Source organism: Cydia splendana, chromosome 20 (genome assembly GCF_910591565.1).
Source record: "Cydia splendana chromosome 20, ilCydSple1.2, whole genome shotgun sequence".
Classification (NCBI taxonomy): domain Eukaryota; kingdom Metazoa; phylum Arthropoda; class Insecta; order Lepidoptera; family Tortricidae; genus Cydia; species Cydia splendana.
The window spans coordinates 7569946-7591199 of record NC_085979.1 but is presented as its reverse complement, the minus strand read 5'-3'; the positions used below and the strand labels follow the sequence as shown (position 1 = coordinate 7591199).

The 21254-nt window shown below is 38.5% G+C and overlaps 1 protein-coding gene across 1 annotated transcript in view; it reads right to left on the bottom strand.

Annotated features, from left to right (window-relative positions):
- Positions 1-21254, bottom strand: part of LOC134800631 (NACHT and WD repeat domain-containing protein 2) — a 73575-nt gene that overhangs the window by 31907 nt on the left and 20414 nt on the right. Inside the window, exons 2-3 of the mRNA XM_063773116.1 lie at positions 13245-13277; positions 262-389 (exon numbers count right to left, since the gene is read on the bottom strand). Of these exons, the coding sequence (XP_063629186.1) occupies positions 262-389; positions 13245-13277 (161 nt within the window). The remainder of the gene's footprint in view (positions 1-261; positions 390-13244; positions 13278-21254) is intronic.

Sequence of the window (21254 nt, the reverse complement as noted above, 5' to 3'; positions counted from 1 at the left end):
GTGTGCGTATGTGTAGGCATAATGCGTATTGTAGTGTGCGTGACCGCTAAAGACGGCGCCCGGGCGCGCCCCCGCGGCCTGACTACGCGGATGTAGGATCCTACATCCGATATCGGATCGGACGATGTGAAAACGCTCTAAGACAGTATGTTAATACCACAGAAAATGTGATTGAGCCTTAAAAAAATGTGGCGTTCCATGCCTAAAGGGTCCTTATGCTCCAAGTGCACAAAGACCAAGTGTTAGACAAGGACAACGTACCGGACACACTAGAGCCGACCGGGCGTGGCCCCTTCAGCTGCGGCCGGTGCGCGGGCGCAGGCTCGAGTAACTGCGTCGGCGCGGGCTGGTCTTCCCTCTCTTTCGCTCGCGCGCGGTAGGACGGTGACCTGAAATAATCAAAAATAAATGTTGATTATTTTCAAATAAATCGTTTTTTTTGCAGTCATTGTTTTGGCCGATTTTTGTTTTTTCGACAGATATGTATTGTATATGTAGTTTATTATGTTTTTCAGTTGTTTGCAATAGTTCCTAATTAAATTCTCTTAATTTCTTCTCGCACCATTCTTATTACATCTCTGTTTAGCCCTATGGTTGACTGGTAGAGAATGCCTTTAGGCATTAAGTCCGCCATTTGTACATTTTATTTGTATTTTGTGCAATAAAGTTTAAATAAATAAATAAATAAATATTGATAAAACTTGGTAGTTTTGAAGTGCTCCTCATTTTGGTCGAAATAAACACGAAATCCCAGTTTGGAACAAAAAATTTTTGTAAATTTACATACATATTTAATATGTATGTAAATTTCCGTCGAATTACGAAAATTTCATAAGTTTTCGTAACAAAGTAGAAGATTTTATATTATTTTGTATCGTACAAAATAGAGTATCTATCTATCCACCTAATTTTATCAAAATCTGACAAATGTGATAAAACGGAAAAAGAATCGGCCCATATGTATTCATTATATAAATAAATAACAACATAAATTTTATATGTAAGGTTTGGTTAACACATTCAGTGCCAGCCCGAGCTACGCGCTTCGAGCGTAGCCGATAACACGGGAAAAACCGTATGTAGCGAAAAGCGCCTACGAACAGTGAACTCCCCTAGGGAGTCGCTGGCAGTGAATGTGTTAAAGGATGACTCACGCTAGACCGGACCGGGCCCGGGCCCGAGCTTCCGGAGCTTCGTTTTCTATGGAAAGCACCACGTGATCACCGATTAGCCGTCATAGAAAAGGGGTCCCTTTGTTTCCCATAAAGTTTTAAGTCATAACATATGTATTGTTTGCCATATTATCGTTACCGTTAGTCATAAAACTGAAACCGTTAACTTTTCAGGATTTTCGTAAGGTTATTCTGTAGATAGGTTAGGTTAGGTTAGGTTTGTTTTATGGCCCCTCCGCGGGTTGCTCACCTTGTCGTGGTGGAGGGGCTTAGTAACCGTGGCTTGGTCACCCACGGTGAAGCGAAGAGGCAACCAGGGCCGGCCTGTTTGAGAGGCGGGCTGGCCCGAGGAGGACGCTCCAAGTGGGCTTGTTAAGCCCGCTTGCGACGCGTTGGAGGTGGACCGTCGAGGAAGAGTAGTGTCGGTATTCCGGTGAGCCGTTCTCCCTATCTTCGGCGGCCGAGGTGGGATCGCAGGGGAAGAGGCGTGATGGTATTACGATGCGCCACTCTCCCTATCCCCTGCGAACTTGGCGGGGCCGTTCCGCTGTAGCGGCGTTGGTGGGGCTGCAGAGGAAGAGGAGTGTCGGTGTTACGATGTGCCGTTCTCCCTGTCCTCTGCAGCCGAATTGTGGTTCTGCGGCAGAACCATAGACCTGATCTATCGCCGGGTGCCGGAGAACTTTCTGGCGCCCGTGGCTTCCTTGTGGCGGGCTCGGGGGGGTCCGCTACAGTGCAGAACGGAGGCCAAGGAGGAAGGCGCGTCAAACCATCTGGCGCGCCTAGCGTGAAGGGCCTTCGGGCATTCGCGAAGGAGCCGCTCGTGGGCGGCTGCCGCCGGTGGCGTCGCGGATGAGTACGCAAGCGTTCCTGTAACCCCACCAATAGGGCGGCGAGGCGGCATATGGGGGGTTTTTAGTGGGTATACCGTGGGCCTCATTAGCCTAGACGGGAGTCCCACATAACCACTCGGGTCACCCCCCGCACCCGGGTGGTATGCGGAATGCATTTTCCCCCTAATTAAAAAAAAAAAATGGTTTTGTTTTATGGCAATCCTGAAAAGCTACGCGTTTCTGAGAGATATCAATTATGACTAACGAAAATTCGGACAAACAATACATTATGACTTTAAACTATTTGGGAAACAATAGAGACCCCATAGAAAATGACATGTCGGACGCCTCGGCCCGGGCATGGCCCGGTCTAGCGTGAGTTATCTTTAATATAGACAATATCTAGACAATTGTTTAGCGCAAGTACACAAACAAACAGAAAACATCACCCTAAATGCATTTCGTGTAAAAATATGTAATATGAAAACCGTATCAAATCAAAGTCGGCCTCCTGTACACTTGTACAGTCGCCATCGGATATATCGGAGCGGCCAAGAAGCTCACAAATATCTGAACACGCCTGTAATCGAATTGTTGACATATACATATTACTTATTCAGACATTTTTAATTGTATTTTTGAATTTATTTGATAACGTAATGTAAATTATGTAATTAAATTGTATTTTTGAATTAATTAAATAATGTAAATTATATGTACTGACGATATAAATTCGTGTAGTACAGGATAATTTATATTATAATTTTATATTACCTATGAGAATAAATATCTAAATTCTAAATCTATTGTCAAGGCGTTAGAGTGCGTGTTCAGATATTGTGAACACCATGGCCGCTCCGATATATATGATGCCGACTGTACAATTAAGTTACTATCAAGGATGTTGAGGATGCAGATTTTTTGACATCCGCGGATGTGGATGCGGATATTTAAAGGCTCACATCCGCGGATTCGGATGCGGATGTCAAGATTAGGTACGTACGGTTCTTAAAAAACGTCAAATATTAGATTTTTAGTAATTTTTATTTAAAAAAACGAAACGATTAGTATTTGAGCAAGAATATAGCTGCGTTATATTTAAAACTTGGCCGACTTTTCTGGATCTAGACGATTTCGTTAAAGGTATTGACGAAATTACCTAGCACTTACGCCGCTAAGACCTTCCTGTTCGACATCCGCATTCGCATTAAGCCCCGCATCGATTTTATGCAGATGCGGATCTTGAAAATAATGCGGAAGTTCCGCGGTTGTGGATGCGAATATTCGCAACATCCCTGGTGAACACCATGGCTGCTCCGATATATCTGATGCCGAGTGTACAATTAGGTTACCATAACAAAGTTACCATAACCCTTCTAAAACAATGCTACGACGACAGCCTACGGCCTACGGCGTAGACGGCGTAGCGATTTCGTAGACCTTGACATTATATCGTAGGCTATATTATGCCACAGAATAAATAATAGTACTACCGTACAGACAGGACACTTCCTACAAAACCGAAGTTTGACCGCGATTCAGGGACGAATCATGCTGTTCCTTTCTAATGTATGTCACTATCCCTTTCGACTATTTAGGGTTGTCAAAATTCAAGTAATTATCTTATCTGTGGTCGTGCACGCAAAGGGACGTAAAGTTGTGTCAACCCTAATAATTGCTAGAAGCAATGCTGAGCCGAACAGAGCCGAGTTTGCCCGAAGTCAGGAGATTTGTTAGACAATTTTCACAAAAGCATATTTTCCGAGTAGCGAATTTTCACATCGCATTTTATCACGATCGCAAATTTCATTAATCGTCTTTTTTAATGCAGCGATTTTTCATGTAGCGTTTTTCAATGCTCGTATATTTTACCAGTTGATCATTATATCACAAGCAAATATTTCCAGTATCTATCTACCTAGGCTTTTCCCCCCAAAGTGTACTATTTTCACGAACGTCACACTAAACTAAATCAATAGGTAGGTTAGGTTCGTTAGGTAGCTTCAGATGCCCGAAGGGCAAACCGTCCAGAAATAGGAGCCCCGCGTAGCGGGGCTCCATCTAGTTAAGATGTAAAGGAAATATTTTTTGAAAAGAAAGTTTCGTACGTTAGACTCTTTACTAATACTAAAAAAATCAGTATGGCAATTAAAGTTTCGAAAAAAAAGCTACTGGAAATATTTGCTTGTGATATAATGATCAACTGGTAAAATATACGAGCATTGAAAAACGCTACATGAAAAATCGCTGCATTAAAAAAGACGATTAATGAAATTTGCGATCGTGATAAAATGCGATGTGAAAATTCGCTACTCGGAAAATATGCTTTTGTGAAAATTGTCTAACAAATCAGTCAGGAGAGTCTCTCCACTGATAATGCCTACATTTTTATGTCACACTCGGCCTGATTCGAAGTTTAAGATACATCAAATATTTGCTAAATATACGATATGGATCGGATATGTCATACGACACCTTTTAAGATACCTTTAGACGTTTTATATCTACAAATAAATCACTCTGCGAAACGATGTTCGGCGAATCGTCTGCGAATCGATAATCTGCTAAAAAAATTGTCGGAGAATTATTTTAACTGTAGGGTCAAGGTGGGAACAGGCGTGGCTCAAGCTGTATACGCATGTATGGCTTGACCCTAATACATTCAATATCTCTAGAATTCTATCAACATATCCTGAATTAACAATATTGGGAACGGGTGTGTAATGCTTAATATAATTATAAAAAAAAAACCGGGCAAGTGCGAGTCGGACTCGCGCACGAAGGGTTCCGTACCATATAAAAAAAAAAACAAAAAAAAACGGTCACCCATCCAAGTACTGACCACTCCCGACGTTGCTTAACTTTGGTCAAAAATCACGTTTGTTGTATGGGAGCCCCATTTAAATCTCTATTTTATTCTGTTTTCAGTATTTGTTGTTATAGCGGCAACAGAAATACATCATCTGTGAAAATTTCAACTGTCTAGCTATCACGGTTCGTGAGATACAGCCAGGTGACAGACACACGGACGGACGGACGGACGGACGGACAGACGGACGGACGGACGGACAGCGAAGTCTTAGTAATAGGGTCCCGTTTTACCTTTTGGGTATGGAACCCTAAAAACTATCATACATTTGTTATAACGCCATTTTATATATTATTTTATGTTATAATGTAATTTTTATTATAAGTACGTTTTTTCATCTAAACTGTCATTGGTATAATGCCTATTGCAATATAATTTATAAATAGTATATAGACATATTTTATAATGACATTTGTTATATTATAATTTTGTATAACGTCTTCATACAATTTTATCAAGTATAAATACATATATTGTATAACATTTATTGTCATATTTAATTCAATAATAAGACAATAACGTAAAGTTTTACATATTTTTTATAAGTAGTACGCAGGCCTACTTCTATTGCTAGCTATTTTATTCTAGGGAGGTCGCAGTTCTAACCTAACCTAACCATTTATTTCACGGTTTTCGATTCTGCGGGGCCCGCAGTTCAAACCTAACCTAAACCACTTTTTTGATAGGTATTTTATTCTACGAAGGGTCAAAGTTCTAACCTAACCTAACCCTCCTTTTGCTAGGTAATTGTTCGTTTGTGCGGAGTCGCAGTTCCAACCTAACCTAACCCATATATGTCATGCAACTATTATGCCACACAAATAATTATGTGATGTCACTTGTTATAATAAATAATATGCTTTAGAGTATGTAATAATTATGGCAATGTATATTAAACCAAGTGTAAATATACCTTATGACCATTATACCAATTATAACATTATGTATACCGTTAATTAGATATTACGGTAGTATGCCATTTATTACGTTATTCAAAATAACGATATAACAAACTATAATAATTGAAAAGTAATTATAACAAATGTAATGCACCCATTGGGAACAACAAAAAGAAACACCGACGAATTGAGAATAGCCTCCCTTTCGAAGTCGGTTAAAAACCGAGTAAAATTCAATCAGGCCATTTCTAGGTGAGACTAAACCAATTTTCTCTGAAAATTACTGCCGTTTCCATTCAATTAGTTGTATTGGCTTAATTAAATGCTAATTAATTAGTATTTTATACAATCGTGATATAATAGAGAGTTTATCAGTCGAGTAGGTACCGTGTTTAGACAACGAAGCTCGCTGAGTTGTCTAAGTAAGGTACGAGATTGAATAGCTTGATTATATCACTATTGTATACAATACTTTTTCTACGCGTCAACAAAAATAATACTTTAAACTAGTAGAATCATACAAATAATCCAAGCTAAGATACGTGCGCAGCCGCGATACCTTCATACTGGTACGCGCCCCAGCGGGCTGGTCAACGACACCTTCTCGTAAGTCATGAGGCCCTGGTACTTGCTCCGAGCTAAATTCAATTTTTAGACAGTTGTTTTCTCGATTTCGGCCACCGTAGCCTATGGAGACTATCAAGCAACGCTAAGTGGTTTTCGTAGTCTATGGATGTTGCTATATTAAGGGTGTCACATGCGCGTTTCTGTCTTCGGAAGCAATTGTTTCTACTATACAACCTAAAATAAATAATTATTTTGAGCTATGGTTTTGTTTCGTCCTCTTGATCGCGGCGAGCTGTGATTGGTCAATTTCATTATAGTTGACTAAACTGTATCGAAATGAATATTATAGTTGAGTTGGGAGCCCATACATTAAAAATACCCAGTGTACCCTTATTTTATCGCCAAATTTTTTGCAGAATTTTGTTATACAGAAAATTATTCATAGAATAATCGAATCGCACATTTTTGTTACAATTAATTCTGTTACTTCGATTATTCATTTCAAAGAAACATATTTTGTAACTTGATTATTTAATTCAGAATATTTATTCAAAGATTTTTAAATAAAATAAAAGACTGACTGTAGAATTATTATTCATTGAATATTATTTGTGCGACACTACAGTTCACAGAATATTAATTTTAACAATTATTATTTTACAAAATTACCTTTCACATACTCGTAGTGTTCATTGAAATTGCTAAAAAAGGAGTTTAGGTTACTTTAGAGCTGCAACTTCTAAGAAAACGAACCCTTGCTGGAAATAAGTTAGGTTAGAACTGCGACCCCCAAGAAAACGAACGGTTGCCAGAAAAGTGGGTTAGGTTAGGTTAGAACTGCGACCCCCAAGAAATCGAACTGTTGCCAGAAAAGTGAGTTAGGTTAGGTTAGAACTGCGACCCCCATAAAAACGAACTTTATCCATAAAAGTGGGTTAGGTTAGGTTAGAACTGCGACCCCTAAGAAAACGAAATGTTGCCAGAAAAGTGGGTTAGGTTAGGTTAGAACTGCGACGCCCAAGAAAACGAACTGTTGCCAGAAAAGTGGGTTAGGTTAGAACGGCAACCCCTAAAAACGAATTCCTTCCAGAGAAGCAGATTGCGTTAAATTAACGACTAAATAAATAAAATTCGACTAAATGACTATTCTGTATTTTAAATTTTGGTGAACCTTTCTATTACCGATCGATGATTCTGTGAAATTAAATTACATGAACAAATTGTTCTTGAAACAAAACTAATGTTTTAAATTATTGGTGAAATATAACTAATCCGAACTAAAATTATTTCAAGTAAATATTCTATGTACCTAAAGATTATTTTGCGATTTGAAATTACTTGAAAAATTTTCTGTGAAACGAAAATCTGCAGAAAAATTGACGGCAAAATAAAGGTAAACCAAAATACCCAATTGCAGTTTGGTATAAGAAATCTTAATCCAAGAATTACAGTCAACGAGTAGAAAAATAACATAGACGTACTTGTGTTCTTTCGTATTGCCTTAATTTCCTGTAGATACTTGATATTCGGATATTGTTTAAATGAAAGATGAATCTATTTACCCGACTTAAGATATAGCAGTTTTAAGTTTGAGGTACCTAATAGGAGGTATTACTGCAATGTTCTGCCGCCAGAGTGCAGCACTAAGCCAGCTAGTAAACCATAAAGTAACTTATACATATACATTTTGACAAGTTTCCACAGACAATAAAATATGATATTGATGCATCAAGGCGGTTTGTTAACAAGGGCCTATCGGGAAACGCCAAAATCGAATTTTAGTTATCTGCCTCTTTATCACTCGAATATGTAAGAGTGATAGAGAGGTTAGATAACGCAATTTAGATTTTCTTGTTTCGCTGTAGACCCCCAGATTGTGATGGATAGTGGTAGTGGCGCCCCCTACGCAGAGTTTCGCCTATTGCCTTAACTAATTTAATTTGTTGTAATGTATTTTTTTGTTGTGTTTGTTTATATGATCCCAGATAGACGAAAAAATGATAATTTAATTTAATTTAAATTTTAACTTAAAAGGTTCGAGTATTTAAATTATTGCTATCTTTATTTTAGTATCCACTTCTTACACGTTTGTGCTAATTTCCTATAAACGTAATAATTTAACATCTGACACTTAAGAATCTAACATCACTATCAAGCACTACACCTTATAAAACAAAGTCCCCCGCCGCGTCTGTCTGTTTCTGTGTTTGTTCGCGATAAACTCAAAACTACTGAACGGATTTTCATACGGTTTTCACCTATCAATAGAGTGATTCCTAGGGAAGGTTTAGGTGTTTAATTTGTTAACTCGTGCGAAGCCGGGGCGGGTCGCTAGGCTTTAATAAATCAACATCGTTATTAAAGCTTCAGCAGTATTAAATATGGCAAGATACGTTATTATTATTAAATATGAAAGAACTATAAAATACCACAACATTGTACTCAACTCAATGCAAGGCTGAAACAATAAATTTTACGTGAGGAAAACAAAAAAACTGTAACATTTAAATTTGAACCAAACTACACTGACAATAAAGTCATATTTCTTTCCACAATTGCATCTTTAACAAAACCCTCACTTTAACTCCTTCGTTTAAACTTAAACCAAATAACACATATAATAAAGTCATATTTCGTTCAACAAATGCATCTCCCACTAAAAATTCACTACTTCACCATCCCCATTTAATTGTGAACCAAACGACACATACAATAAAGTGCTATTTCGTTTAGCAACACATTTACGTCGCCGTACACACACAGACGTATTGACGTATATAAATAAAGGGAGGAAGTAGGGCGCGCGTCAGAGTGACGTCACGGCTGACGTCACGACCACGCCTGCGGCCCGATTGCGTTCTATTCATCGGTTACTATGATTGTGTAGAATAACTGATATAACATTCGTGAGAAAGGTTTAGGATTTTGTTTGGTAACAGCAATGTTATGGCTTTGGACAGAGTAGCATGGCGGTCTTTGGTGTCGGAGGCCAAGATCCACTTCGGGTCGTTGCGCCACAGCAGTAAGTAAGTTAGTAGTAACAGTAAAGTAAATAAAAAAAAACCGGACAACTGCGAGTCAGACTCGCCCACCGAGGGTATAAGTATAAGTAAGTATAAGTAAGTATAAGTATTTATTTGCAAAGAATAAGTAGGTACAATAGTAGGTTCCGTACTTTTTAGTATTTGTTGTTATAGCGGCAACAGAAATACATCATCTGTGAAAATTTTAACTGCCTAGCTATCACCGTTCATGAGATAGGTACAGCCTGGTGACAGACGGACGGACGGACGGACGGACAGCGGACTCTTAGTAATAGGGTTCCGTTTTTACCCTTTGGATAATGGATACCCTAAAAAGTCTGTGTCTTTAGGTATTTAAATAAAAGTAAACAAACAATGTGTACATTTTCGGGTAGTTATAACATTTATTTATTGGTTAACCGACCAAATAAAAAACCGCCTGGATCAGTCACTGAACGACCTGACATTAACCTACATTATTTGATCATGTAATGTTTTCATTTACCCTCAACCGGCTTAAGGAGCCACTAGTTAAGTGTGATTTCCTGATTTTCGGTGTAGGAAAACATCTTGAGGAAACCTGCATACATTCAATGGTGTATACATATATCCATCTCGCATTGGGCTGCGCGGGCCTAAAGTCCAAGCCCTTTCGTGAGAGAGGAGGCCTGTGCCTAGGCACACTGCTATCAGTGGGACGTATATAAGCTAAATTATACGTATATTATTATTTTAAGTACATAGTTATTCGGATATTAAACATTCTGTGTTATAACACATAATGGATTGACAACAACGACGCTATTGACATTGCCCGCTGAAGGGTGGAATATCCAATCACATTATACTCGTACACTTGGTGTCCATTGTTCGAACTGTCAACAGTGGGCACTTTAGGAAATAACATCTCCATGGGTGACCGAGCTTTTTTCGGAAAACATATAAAAAACTCAAAAATGCGCGTTTTCCCAGAGATAAGACCTAACTAATTTTTCGCCCTCAAAAACCCCCATATAGCAACTTTTATCGAAATCGTTAGAGCCGTTTCAGAGATCGCCAAAATATATATATAAATAAACAAGAATTGCTCGTTTAAAGGTATAAGATTTTAACGATGGTGGCAAACAGGCGTACAGGGCTCGTTCGACGGTTTTTAGGGTTTCGTACCTCAAAAGGAAAAAACGGAACCCTTATAGGATCACTCGTGCGTCTGTCTGTCTGTCCGACCATTCCCCTCCTTTATCTCTGAAACTACTGGACCTAAAATTTTGTAAAAAATACACAAAATAGTACTTTACCTATAGATGACAGGATAACCTATTAGAAATGTGCAGTCAAGCGTGACTCGGACTTATGTACGGAACCCTTGGAACGCGAGTCCGACTCGCACTTGACCGGTTTTTTTAAACGAAGATTTGGAAGGGGGTATATTTCTTGTATGTAGTTAAACTTCTAACCCTAGCAATTTTCCCAACTCACCCCGTTGCCATCCCTACTGACCCCAATTTCAAGATGAGGTGGCATTTCTTACTATTTTGAGCTTATCGTTCAAAATTTGAAATGAAACGATTGATATTCATAAAAAAAAAATAACTGATTTGCAAGACCGTAGTGATCCCATAAGTGTACCGTGAACAAAGTTTTGTACGGTACACTAATAAAAGTTTAAGGCCGGATTTATATAAATTAAGAGGCAGTGTACGATTTTAGAGCATAAATGTCAAATTGATGGATTTGGTCGTTGAAATTGTACACCTTTTGTTACGTAATATCTAAATAGCAAGTATTGGTTTCTATTAGCACGTCTTCTCATCTTGGCTTTTAATAATGAGGTCGCGAGCGTGCGTCACCGGTAATACATGACGAGAAGGGGCAGTTTTTAAAAATTCATCAAAAAATTATGGTAGTAAATTATACTAAATGATGTATAAGAACAGTTTCAGGAAATGTTGTCGATTGTTTAAGTATCAAAATTACGTTGAAATTAAGTCGAGTTTCAAAGAAATTGTCACTTGTTTTGAAGTAATTTCTGGAGAAAATTGATTTCGTCTAACTTTCATTTACACTACGTACTTCAAAGTCATAATATCAAAAATGTAGTCTGATAAAATACAAGTACAGGATATGTGTAATACAAAATTACCATTTTTAACAGTCCAAACTTACGAAATTTACAAATAAGAGCTTTAAAATCTGTGTTTTACGGGCGTTTACCTAAACGTCCATCAGAAAAAAAAAATCATTACTAATTTAGTGAGTCTGTTTTCAAAAGAATGATCTGGAAAAGTACAAGATAAGAAGACGTGCTAATAGAAACCAGTACTTGTTATTTCTATTAGGTAGCAAAAAATGTAGAATTTCTTAGTCAAAATCTATCAGTTTTACATTTTTGCGACTAAAATCGTACACGGCCTCTTAACGTGCCACAAAATCATATGATTTATTTGCTTAGTAGGTAAGATTTATTTCCTATTTCTAATATCCATGCTTTCTATCGATTCTCATAATAACTAAAATCCTTACTAATATTATATTATAAATGCAAAAGTGTGTCTGTCTGTTACCTCTTCACACTTAAACTGCTGAATGATTTAGTTGAAAGGACATAAGGTAGTTTTTACCCTAGAAATCATCCTTAAAGAGGTGAAAAGGGGGGTGAAAATTGGTGTGTATTTGTATGGGATCTAAATTCGTTCAGCGGCTTAAGAATTAAAAGACAGACAGACAGAGGGAGGGAGACACACACACGCACACACACACATGCATTTATTGGTATTGGTTTACGACTTAGATTAGACACAATATACTTTAAGATTGACACACTTCTTACACTTATAGTACAATTAGTACATACCTACATAGGTACACAAACGAAACTATAATTGACAAAAAGTCGGACAATTTTTTTTTAAATGATCGGGGCAAATAATATTAAATATGTATATTAAAAACGGGTGTCTCACATATTTAAGTCGAAAAACGCTCGACATGTTTCACTCCCCGTACTGAGTATATTGCGTTGACGGTGACGGACCGGCCGTGTAACGGACGGGGTCTGCGGCGGTCCGCCACCGTCAACGCAAGCTCCTGATGACGCTACTCGGTACGGAGTGAAACATGTCAAGCGTTTTTCGACTTAAAATATATGAGTGACCCGTGTTTAATATACATATTTAATATGTCTGTGTCTCACGGAAGTTTTGTTATTAAAATGGCAAATAATAATTACAGTTTGTCTGATGATAATAAGACACTGTAGCCTATGGAAGTTTGCCACTCCTAAAAATATATTTTGTTGTTTTTCGACGTTTAGGTTAACTAAAACCTACAGTAAATCAGTAAAATAATGTTATGTCTACTCAGAATCACGAGCTTTTTTACTGAGAAAAAAAGTGTCTCCAAAATTTTTGGTCCGTTTGGTTACGGTTTTCAATACCTGCTATGACGTAACGTACGTAACAAAACGGACAACAAAAATTTGTATGCAATTTTAGGGACACTTTTTTCACGTAGTAGTGATTCTGAGTGGAAATAATATAAAAATCCCATAATCTAAAATGCAAGTTGAGGGTACAACTTTAAACAGAAATGCCCATCTAGCAAAACATGCATGCAATGCCAATATTCGCCACGCTCCAAACTGTAACTTTTAATACTTGTAGTAAAAATCTCTGAAAACTGAACATAGGTGCGTGGCGAATAGAGGCAGCTGAATTAGACGGCGCGCGAACTCGCATGCGATTTTAGTTACATTACGGAATGTTGGTTACGTCCAATTCGACCGATCAAAACCCGCAATAGTATGAGACCCGCATGCAAGTTCTCGCATCTTATAAATCAGCCCTTGTCACACACAATATCGAGGTAAACGTTAACAACACCTTTCATTCCCGGTTGATGATTTCAACTTGTACCTGCACAAATGAGATAAATTATAAAATTAAAAATATGTATTACATTACATTATATAACTTAACTAAGTAAACTGGTGTCAGGATGCGCTTATTTTGTATAAAGATTTGAAGAAGATGCTCCTTGACACCACCAGAGATCCTAGGGCTGGATCATTCCTTGGCCAAAGACTCGGGATTGCCATTCAGCGGGGGAATTTAGCCAGCATTATGGGCACCCTTCCGCAGGGATCAGATCTGGGGGACTATTTAGTGTTAGTTGTAATTTAGTTTTTATTTGATTGTAATTTATTTTGTAAGGTGAATTTTATATTTATCAATTTTAGTTTTTAATTTTAGGTATGAATTTTATTATAAAGTAGTTTTATATAAGTATTTCAGATTGTTTGTTTGTTGACCATAAATTGTCTGTCAATGTGTTGAAATGTATTATTTTGTGGATTAAAGGATGACTCACGTTAGACCGGGCCGTGTCCGAGCCGGAGCTTCCGGGGCTTACTTTTTCATGACATGACAGGTGATCACGTTATGCTTGCCCTAGAAAACGATGCGCCGGAAGCTCCGGCCCGGACACGGCCCGGTCTAACGTGAAAATTTTGTAGACTGACAAAAAAAAAAGTAAACTAAGTTAGGTAGGTAGGTACTTCCTATCGAATGAGTATTGGTACTTAGTAAAGGTTTGGTCTGCAATTACAAATTATTTGGCTTATCGGAATGCTTTCGATTATTGTTGGCCTCGCCCACGCCCCAACAACATGGCATGATTTGAGCGTTTTCAATGTTAACTATATTTTTACCTACCCTAGAATCCATAGAATGAACTGATTAACAGTCCGCCGGACGGTATCGGCCTGTCAGTTAGAACAAAATTTTAACAGTTCCGAACAACTGACAGGCCGATACCGTACGGCGGACTGTTAATCAGCGGGCCCCTTAAGAAAAAATACATGTTTATTATCTAAAATATTTATTTAATTTATTTCTGAATTTTCAACAAAACTATTGCAACTAGGTATAGGTAGATATATGTAGGCAGTTTACCTCGTACAACGGTTTTGTCATCATTAGAAAAATGTCATCGAGTTTACTCAATTTCACTTTTTCATTTTCACCCGTTGAAATACTTCATCTAACAAACAAACATCTCAACTCGCCAACGCTACATTTCGACAAATCGTCAGTTGATGTTATAAAAAATATGGCAGATAGGCAAGCATCCAAAACATTGTCACATTTATATATTCCACAAATAACTGGCCGAAGTAGAGTGAGGGAATTAAAAATAAAATCCAAGATGGCGGTAATCTTCGCACCTGATGCATGGAATGCACTTTGAGGCGATGCCAGCGGTGCAACGATTGATCGGGTGTATCATCGATAGCTCTATGGTTGACTATTAAAATGAACGAACATTCTTAAGTGGTGAAAAATGTTGAGGGATTAATTTAATGACAGAATTAAGGACCGGCCGACACTTGTGTCTGCCATACGTCAGGATTTCCCCTGATATAGATATGTCAGGATTTTTGGTCCATTGTCAGGATACTCAGGATTGCAGGGAGGCTTGGTGAGTGTCAGGGTTTTTTTTATAGGTTTTTTAGAAACCTCATCTAACCACTGGAAACTAGCTAAAAGTTTGGAGTTGGACAGAGGAATGGGAAGGCTACACAGTAGCGACAGCATATGGTATTTTTTTGAGAAATGACCGTCTAGGCAAAACTGTCTTTACCATAAAGGCACACGGTGCCCGTGTCCAGGGCCCCCATCCTCAGGGGACCCCGAAGGACAGACAGTAATAGCTTATATTTGATTACCCATAATAAATACAAAGATATCATAGTAGAAAAATCTTAGTTCCAAAAAGGCCCCAGCATAGTAAGACAACCTCGCGTCTAGGAAATGGATTTATTAGGGTGATGTCCGGACTTTTGTCAGAATACTTAATTATTCATATAGTTAGCAACCCTAGTCGGGCACACGGTAACATGCGCCCTAAGTCCGTAACAAACTTCCCGATTCCTGATTGGCTTATTAGTCTTTGATCACGGTCCTTTGATGCCAACATTCCCGGGAGAAATTTTAACAATTTTACTGTTTCAGAGCTTTTCGCTAATTTTAGAACGATCGATGACGATGCTGATATATAGCAAAGAGAATTGACTGTAATAGCAAATAGAGTGGTACAGTCTAATAAAAAAACGTGTCCCTTAGTTTGACATCCAAAACAGATGGCGCTGTACTGCACCATATCACAGAATAAGTAATATTACTACCGTACAGAAAGGGCACTTCCTACAAAAACGAAGTTTGACAGCGATTCAGGGTCGAATCATGATTTCTAACTTATCGCACTATCCCTTTCGACTAATTAGGTTTGTCAAAATTCAAGTAATTATCTTATCTGTGCTGGTGCACGCAAAGGGACGTCAAGTTGTGTCAACCCTAATAATTGCTCGGAGCAATGCTGAGCCGAACGGAGCCGAGTTTGCCCGAAGTCAGGAGTGTCTCCACACTGGCCATATGTTTTGTTGTGACAATTAGAGTTACCGCAAAATGTATGGAGCTGTATAGCGCCATCTCGTCTGTCAAATTCGAAGCACGAAATTGTCTTAGATTTTACATCTTACTCAACCAATGTATCTTTGTTTATAGCCTTTATGAACGTCACCGATAATCGCATGCGATTTGCAATTACATTGCATAATAATAATTTTTTAACTGTAGGTACAGTTAGCATCTAAAATAACAGGTCAGATCACACGTCAAAAGTATTTCTAAAAGTTTTGCTTGGGTTTTCAATTAATAGCTTAATAAATTATTCGTCTCTATACCTAATGTAGGATAATTAGGTTCCATAGAAAACGAAGCGCCGGAAACTCCGGCCCGGTCTAGCTCTTTACGCTACAGCGCTCGATTTTCAATTCTTATTAGCGTATCTACCGCTGATGTACCCCCATCTTTTCTACCGGTGTGACGTAGCACGCGCGTCATTCAACTAGGTCACGCTACAGGCGTGACAGGCTTGCTAGTTATAGAGGGCCTTCTAACAACAAAATAGCGTATTATCGCCAGCAAGCCCTCGTCTTTATCAGCGTGACGTAGCCCGTGCGTCACGATATGCAGTGGCGGATTTGCCCTAAGCGGCAAATTGTGACAAAAAATTTGCTGATGATAACAAGAAATAACTCAAAATGTAGTCAATAAGATGGGTGCTGAGAAAGGAGCGGCTACAGGGCCTGGGGCCTTTAGGGCGGCAAAGACTGCAAAACCGCCACTAGCTATGATATACATGGTAACTATATACAATTGAAAATAAATTAAATATAGACATGTATTCGTGATTTTTTTCTATCAAGCCAACGTTAACCTTTTATTATTTTTATTTTAGTTATTTATTACACAATAAGTTACAACTTTTTTGTTAAGGACAATGCTCCACAAAACTACATTTTGTTTGACTGTGGAGGCTCACTATACTATACTTAATAAAATTTAAATATTATAATAGGTTAACATTGGGAGTTAAAATACTTAGGTAAGTATGTCATGAATACTCTGTAGGGTAACACATCCCCTATAGAGTATTCAGGAGATACCTTTTTAGACTATTTTTAAATCTACTTTTTTTGGGCTCTTTAACTATGTCCGCGGGCAAAGTATTCAGTAAATAGGGTAAACGTTTCTTAAGTGTCCTATCGCCGTAATAATTATACACCCTAGGTACTTCATATTTGCCCGCAGTTAGTGCTCTGGTATTATGACTATGATTGACTAGATCCCTGTGTTCCTGGCTGCCATGACTGTTTACAGCTAACATATATTTAAGTTTTATTTCCACTCTTTAAAGAATGACTCACGTCAGACCGGGCCGTGTCCGGGCCGGAGCTTCGTTTTCTATGGAAAGCATCACGTGACCGCCTGTCATGTCATAGAAAAGTAAGCGCCGGAAGCTCTGGCTCGGCCCGGTCTAACGTGAGTCGGCCGTAATAGAGTTAGACCAAGAAAAGTCTGCGAGTGTTATTTTAAATGTCAAAATTATATGAAATGATGACTTTTTGGTTAGTTTTTCTTGGTTGTTAGCGTATTTTCTCGCCGGTGCGTACCCAGATTTACCGGCGTGACGTAGCCGTGCGTCACGCAAATTGGGCTCGCTATCGACAGGCGTGACCGGCGTGTTCGTGCTGTCAACATACTTACTCCCCCCCGAAAAACTGGGCTACGGTAATATGTCAGTAACATAGCATTGACATTAGATATCTAGGGACTGGCTTATTACGGGCAATAATAATGAGACATAACAGGGGCCAGTACAGCGGTGTGACACCGCTACAACGCGATTGGTTGATGAGTTCGCATCACGCGCGCGATTGCTTGATGAATTCGCATCACGCGCACTGTTGGTCGCAACTAGTTGCGTTAGACTGCACGATTGGCTCGAATTCGTGAGTAACACCGCAGAACTAGTACCATTTTTAGTGCCAGGAGTTACCAGTACGTCTACCATCAGTTTTGACAATGACAATACGCTCATGTCTACGTAACTTACTTTCTATGCATCTCACTCGTACTCGCATATTAGTGCAAGCGAGATGTACAGAAAGTAAATTACGTAGACGTGAGCGTTATGTCAATGTCAAAACTGGTGGTAGACGTACAGGCCAGTCCTCAGATATATACGTCAATGTAACATAGACCCAAAGAATCACACTCACACACACCAATCGCATAGACATTTACATACATACACACAAACATCCAGAAGACTTATAGTATAGGCTAATTTTGTTGTTAGTTTTATTTAAGCTTTCCTTTATTTTTGTACATTCTGTCCTTTACTGAGTGCCACCTAGTCCATAATCCACTGGGCCTTCAGAAATTCGGCGTCGCGGTATGTGCCATGTGGCCCATACCGTGACACCTAGCTGAGTGAGGACCATTTAGCGCAACTTTTCATTTTGTGTAATTATTCTTAGTTTTAAGGTGATGTTATTGTGCTAATAAATGCTTTCTGCTTCTTAGAAATGTGTACAGTACGTCTCGGTAATTGTTTCAGCTTCGTAATTCTTTATTATTTATTCTTTATTCTTTATTCAAACACTATGTATAAGTTTACAGCTCAAGCCAAGGCACTTATACTGTTAATTAGGTACATATATGTTGTCAGTATCAGTCAGTATCATAAAATTAGTAGGTACACTTATTGTATTACACACTTATCTTTATAATTGAACATACATATTATGTATTACTAAGTTACATAGAGATAAAAAAAAGAATCTGATATTAAATAACATAGGTAGAGTTTAAAAAAATCCTGATACTACGTTGTAGGGACGGCCACTTGTCTGCGAATATGTCTGCGTTTTGGACTGTAGCTATGAAGTTATTTAGTAATTCTATTGCTCGGTACGTGGGTGCGTTTGAACCGTGATAGGTGCGAACATTTGGATATGCAAAAAGGTTTCTGGCTCTACGTGCGCTACGCCCTACTGCAGCTATGTAGTTGTCTGGGGTAAAAATACGCATACGCTCCAGAACGGATGGGTTGTCAATACGATTTCTTAAAAGCAGACAATAGTGTAAGGCAAGCGTTTGCTTACGCCTTAGCTCGAGAGACTCTAACCCTACCATTCCCAATACAAAGGATGACGGAAATAAGTATGGGTAGTATCCGTAATACCTTTTGTAAAGATGTCTAGCAAATTTACGTTGGACGCGCTCGACCATTATGGTATATTTTGCTTCCCGAGGGTCCCATGCGATAGAATTGTACTCAAGCTTGCTGCGAACATAGGCATTATAAATAATTATTGCGATTTTAGGGTCACGAAATTCAGAAGTCGTTCTAATAATGAACCCTAAAATTTTGTAGGCACTTTTGCAAATATTTATAATGTGTGAGTGCATGTTTAGCTTAGTGTCGAGTGTTAACCCTAGATCCTTTATTTCTGTTACTCGGTCAAGGGGAATGTTAGTAAGAGTATATGTCTGGAGGATATAATCTACAGACCGGCTAAAACTTATTACTTTGCACTTAGATTCATTTAGGTACAAGCGGTTTGTTTTACTCCAGCTGTCAACCATGTTGATTGTTTGTTGGAGTACCGTACAGTCGGATGGATTTACGACCGGTTGAATTATTTTAAGATCATCCGCATAAAATAGTGATTCCACGCCTGATATATTACTTGGCAGATCATTGACCATGATTAAGAAAAGAGTAGGCCCCAGAGTGCTACCTTGACTAACCCCGGAACGAGTGTAATACCTTTCAGATTGGTAAGAATTTAATTGGACATATTGTGTGCGATTCCTGAGGTAGTCAGAGAAGAAAACAAGAAGTTGAGGGGTGAAACCTAAGGCTGACAGTTTGCATAGGAGAGTATCGTTGTCAACTAAGTCGAAAGCTTTCTTGAAGTCGAAATAAACAACATCAACTTGTCGTGCAGTATCCATTTGGCGCAAAACGCTATCAAAGAAGCAAATGTGGTTGGTAGTAGTGGATCGAGAAGCGCGGAATCCATGTTGACAATCTACTAATTTACGATTTATCTGATTAAGTAAGCAGTGGTTTAGAATGGTCTCAAACACTTTTCCAAACACGGACAATACAGCAATGGGCCTGAAGTTTGTGATATCGGAGGACTTACTTATCTTAGGAATTGGGGTCACTCTTGAGACCTTCCATTGGGATGGATATACGCCCAGCTTGAGTGATAGGTTGTATATGTGAAGTAACGAGTGTTCTAACAAGCATACACAGTCCTTGACTAGAAACGGGGGTATACCATCAGGCCCAGCTGACGACTTAGGTTTGAGTTTCCGAATAGCGGCTCTGATTTCTGAAATACTGATAGTTGGGATAGCAATCATAGATTCATTGTTGTTACCAGCCTCCAGTTCCGCTTTTTTGGGATCTAGTTGCGGAGCTTCAGGCTGGAATACGGAGCTGAAGAAGGACGCAAAAGCATCGACTGCTTCTTGATCAACGACTGTTTTACCTTTATATATGTATTCAGATATTATGTTTCTATTCTGTTGTTTACTTTTTACATATTTCCAAAATTCTTGAGGGTTTTTACTTATATTACATTCAATATCATGAAGATATTTTTTATAAGATTTGTTAATTAACTCCTTTACGAGAGACCTGTAGTATTTAAACATTTCGAGGTTAAATTGTAGGCCTAATGATTTAAATTTCTTTAAGTGATAGTATTTTAGTTCGATATATTTTTTGATTTCCGGTGTGTACCACGATGGATATGTATATACTTTAGTTTTGGGTAAACGTTTGGGCACAGTAACATTGAAAACGCCGTAGAGTTTTTTGTAAAAAACGTCTACCGCAGAATCAATGTTATTTGAATTAAGAACATCAGACCAGTCAATAGACTCTAGTTCTGTATACAAGGCAGGGAAATCAGCTTTAAAAAAATTCCATCCGGTCGGAGCATCACTATGTTCAACACTACGTGACGGTGAAGATAATGTGGTCCGTCTTGTCTGTCCTCTTGGCAGGGTGACAGTCACTCCTAAAGGTGGGTGATATGGATCTATTGGTATCAACGGCTCGACATCGCTACCCACGCACACGTCACTGAGACTAGTTAAAACTAAATCCAAAATGCCTCCATATTCGTTACAAATTTTGTTTAATTGCCTAAGTTTGCAAAATTCGGTGAAACAGTTAAATTGGTCAACTACAGTTTTTGTGCATGAGGAGAGGTTGAAATCGCCAATAATAATGGATTTTATGGTAGAAAATGTACAAATTGCATTCTCAATACACGTTAGTACGCGAAGATACTGATCTCTATTATAATTTGGCGGTAGGTATGCTACACATATAAGAATTTTATTATTTTTAATATGAAGTATAACAAATAATATCTCCATGTCTGGTGTCAAGCCATCAATTTGCATTACTAACTGAGGTTTGTAAATATCTTTCACTGCTAGTAGAACTCCTCCCCATCC